The 4,603-nt window shown below is 41.0% G+C and overlaps 1 protein-coding gene across 1 annotated transcript; it reads left to right on the forward strand.

Annotated features, from left to right (window-relative positions):
* The first annotated feature begins 226 nt into the window (after positions 1-226).
* Positions 227-4,403, forward strand: PTAFR (platelet activating factor receptor). Its single transcript, XM_088459964.1, has 2 exons — positions 227-342; positions 2,909-4,403. The coding sequence occupies exon 2, from the start codon at positions 2,956-2,958 to the stop codon at positions 4,003-4,005; it is 1,050 nt and encodes a 349-aa protein (XP_088316090.1). The 5' UTR covers positions 227-342; positions 2,909-2,955; the 3' UTR covers positions 4,006-4,403.
* The last annotated feature ends 200 nt before the right edge of the window (positions 4,404-4,603 follow it).

Below are 4,603 nucleotides of genomic sequence, written 5' to 3' on the forward strand. Positions count from 1 at the left end.
CTTTGTACTGTAAGTCATATCCTACAAAGCATTACTGATGCTATAATCCCTAGAGGTATGCTATCTATACACGAGCCCTATTCATGATGACAGTGCTGAGGATGACTGTATGACAACACCAATTTATGAAACACTTCTGACGTCTGTCCACTTCTCTTATTTTTTTTATTAGAAGTTGCAGATTTCCTGTTCACTGGCATTTCCTTACAATTACTTTGCCTGAAGACAGCTATCAGCAGCATGCTCTGAAAAGGAATCACAACACAGACTGACCATATTGATGCAGTGCTAACAGGATTCCCTAAGAGAACATAATTATCATAAAAGTCAATCACAGATAAGGTAATTATTGTACTTACATCTCTGCATTGTACAGTCTTCTTTCCAATAATGTATGTTTAGGAACAGCGGCTTTAAGTTTCATCATTAAAAGAAAGTTAAATATATCAAGAATTTATGTTGTTTAAATATGTTTCCTTTTAAATCAGATTCAGTAACTAGACAGCTTCATTTCATTCATTTTAAGAAGCAACTATCACTGCATAGTGTGTCTATAGTTCTGCAGCAGAGCTTTTTGGAAGCTGCTCCAGTAGCCTCTATTGAGAGCTACTGATGCTATTGAAAAAGAACGCAGATGAGAGGGAGCCGGCCCAGAGCTCCAGGATATAGGGAGTGTACCTGCTTATACAATAAAAAAAATGGCTAAGAGAGGAATAGCAGTTGTTCTAGTTGGTGCACAAGATAAAATATGACTTTTATTATAATAAAGATGATAAATCGATGAGTATATGGGTACAGACTATCCCCCCTTATCATGTGATACTCTTGTCAAAATACTTAATCAATCATGAAACCTACTCCCTGCACTTCAATATCAGGTAATGTTCTTGACTACAGGGCCTTATTCAGCAAGGAACGCACGCAATCGGCCGATGTTCGCAGTCTGGGTCGCAGTGCGCGAACCGCTCACTGCATCTGCAAAAGCGAGCCCAGTGAATATGCAGACCCAGGGAAAAGTGATTGACAAGAAGTGCCGTTTGCGGGTGGATACCGGGAGTGGTCAGCTGAACGCAGGCGTGCCAGTGGGTTTCCACCCCGTTCGAGGGGCGTGCATAAATTAGCCACTAAGATGCCAGACGTAGCCTGGCATCCCTCTGCGTGCAGGAAGTCTCTCAACTCCTGTGGCAGGGTCAGGTCGACCTTTAGTCTACATGCTGCTCCGATGTCACTCGATGTTCCCGATGTTTTTTCAGCCTTGCGCATCAGTACGGTCGTTAGCGGACGGTAAAGGTGGCGGCATTATGTAGTGTTGGGCGTCTGCATCTTTGTGCTGCAATTGCTGTGCGTATGCACTCATTAGCATATTCTCGCAGCTGCCGGGTGCGTGTGTCTGCATCCGTGCGTTCCTTGCTGAATCAGGCCCATATTTCATAAAGCATATTTTACCCCTCATCGCCAGTTCCTTGCAGGTAGGTCTTTCTCTGCCTCTTGCCCTCGCTGTCATTCCCCTGTGGCAGATTTATACCATTATTTTTGGAATTGTCCTCTACTGAGGGTGTTTTGGCTGTAAGTGAGTAAATATGCCCTAGAGCAAACCTGGCCAACCTGTCGCTCTCCAGCTGTTTTGAAACTACAAGTGCCAGCATGCTTTACCAGCTGATTGGTGGGAGGGTATGCTGGGACTTGTAGTTTCACAACAGCTGGAGAGCCACAGGTTGGCCAGGCTTGCCCTAGAGCACTTGGTGAATTATATACCATTTATGGATGTATGGGTAATATTCGATGTCCTCCCAGAGGGTCAGCGGGTGGCGAGGGGTTGTCGAAGACTCCTACTTATCATAAGTGCAGTAGCCCGCAAAGCTATACTTCAGACATGGATAAATGCCACGCACCCAACATTGCGACTTATTCAGGAAAAGCTTTTCCATGTATTCAACATGGACTGGCTCAAAACTTTGCTAGAAAAAGAAACGCATGTTTAAAAATGTTTTCAAACTTGGGAAAGCTATATTGAGACCTTGACTTTAGATCAGAGGCGTAAAATTGAAAAGTCATTGAAACTAATTCAATGGTAGTGCCTTCGAATAATTTCGGAGGACCCTCCGATTCATTCGGATAATTGAAGGGATTTTTCCCGCTTTTTCCCCTCTCCCCCCCCTCATTTTTGGTTTTGGTGCAATGGTCCGGCGGCCACGCTCCGTTACTATTTTTCTTTGGTATTTTAACGATGTCATCTACAGAGATGTAGATTTTGTGAAGAGGTCGAATAATAATAGCAGTAGAGGACTAATCACATATTTATCTTTTGCTTCAAGATAAGAGTTTTCTGTTTTTTTCATAAACTTATACCATTAGATTTTGCCTCTAATAAGTGCATAACTGTCGTCAGTTGTTTTATGACTCTTTATGTTTTCCCTTTGCTTGAAATGAGCATTGTACACCTTATCTTCATGGTGTTTCAATAACATTTTCTTTTAAAAAAAATATATATATATAAAAAATCTTCAACATTAGAAACAGTGAAATAGTGACATAAAGAGAGAAACTGAATTAAAAGAAAAATGTTTTCACTGTGTGTAGATTTTATTAGTGGAACACCCCCTATAGTATGGTATCTAGATATTCAATGAACATACTACTTAATAGGGTTGAATTATATATGACTTATATAGTTTCTTTAAATAGGACTGATGCAGAGGATCAACCTTTCTGGTCTCTTTCTCTTCAGTTATATAGAGCGCGCCAATCACAAGCATTGCTTCATCTCACTGGAACAATGCTTAAGCTCATTGAATTTGATGACTTGGCCACAAATGATCAACTGATGCTTAATGACTAATTGCAGAATTGTATTGAAGTTGTAGATTCACAGAAATGTCTGTCTCATTAAGTGCTATTTTCATTGTAGGATATAAAAAGTTGCGGAGTGACCTTTCAAATCTGAACTTAGTGAAAATGTCGGCGGAAGTAATCGCCAGCCCAGGGGACCCATGTACTGTGGACTCAGAATTCAGATACAAACTCTTCACGGTGTCCTACAGCATTATATTCATCTTTGGATTCCTTGCCAATGCCTATGTACTATGGGTGTTTGCAAGGCTTTACCCTAATAAGAGGTTGAGTGAAATTAAAATATTCATGATAAATTTGACGGTGGCTGACCTCCTGTTTTTGGTGACACTGCCTCTCTGGATTGTGTACTACAATAATCATGGGAATTGGATCATGCCTGGTTTTCTGTGCAATATAGCAGGCTGTTTCTTTTTCATCAACACATATTGCTCAGTGGCCTTTCTTGGGGTCATCAGCTATAACAGATATCAGGCCGTTACCCGACCTGTAGAGACAGCCCAATCCACAGCCAGAGTTAGAGGTACATGTATCTCCATATGCGTGTGGACACTCATATTTGGCAGTTCTTTATACTTTCTTGTATTTCCTGGCACCAACCAAGAGCAGACTAATGATGGTCGTAACTACACTCGGTGCTTTGAGGGATACAGCATCGAAAACAGAGATCCTGTGGCTATAATCCACTTTATTCTAATTGCCGCCTTCTTTCTTGTATTCCTCATTATAGTTATTTGCAACCTGGTGATTTTCAGGACTTTAATCACTCAAACAGTGCAGGCCAGGCAGAGTGCGGAAATGAAGCAACGTGCTCTGTACATGGTGGGTGCTGTTCTAGGTGTTTTTGTCATATGTTTTGTCCCGCACCACATTGTACATGGGCCCTGGACTCTGACAGTTCTGAGATTGTGGCATGAGAATGACTGTGGCTTCCGCCAAACCTTAAATGATGTGCACCAAGTAACTCTGTGCCTAATGAGCACCAACTGCATGCTGGACCCCATCATCTACGTTTTCCTCACCAAGAAGTTCAGGAAACATCTATCTGAGCGCCTCCAGACCATGAGAAGAAGTCGTAAGTGTTCCAGAAACACCACTGACACAAACATAGAAGGCACCCTGCCACTTAAGCACACTAGTACATTTGACCTCTAGCATGAAAGAATTGTTTAATAGTGGATGTAAAGTAGAGTTCAGATATGATGGGCACTGTGACCGTTATACTACAGACTGCACAGCAGGGACATATGGCATCTGAAGTTTTGCTTCTGAAACAGAAATGGGAACATTTAAAAGGAAAATAAATATAAACGTTTACAAGAATTTGCAAGGTTGCAATAATGGAAAATTTTGTAAAATGTATAAAACAAATGCTCGTGCTTTTTGAAGTCTGATAGATTATCAAATGGAAGGTATAGATTTTTTTTGTAATGGTTTAAAAAAATGGCACTTTTCTCAATTAAAGACTGAATGTAGCAGCTTTGCATATTGACATGGACACTCTTCTGTATACAGTATATTTTTCTGTGTCCTCAGGAGATCAGTTGCCGGAGATGGGCGAACCGCAGAAAGTCAGTATAGCACCTTGAGTCAAGAAGAAGTAACGGCATCAGCTGAAGAGTCTGTTTTTTTAGAATTTGCATTTAGAAATAACCAATTATGGATACTGTACAGTATACTTGTTCTAAGTTCTGTTACCAATACAAGTTTCTTTCCGGCCATTGCTGAACATGATGCATTTGACTGGTAAATC

This window comes from Taudactylus pleione, unplaced genomic scaffold (assembly GCF_031769625.1).
Source record: "Taudactylus pleione unplaced genomic scaffold, aTauple2 ptg000959l, whole genome shotgun sequence".
NCBI classification, from domain to species: Eukaryota; Metazoa; Chordata; class Amphibia; order Anura; family Myobatrachidae; genus Taudactylus; species Taudactylus pleione.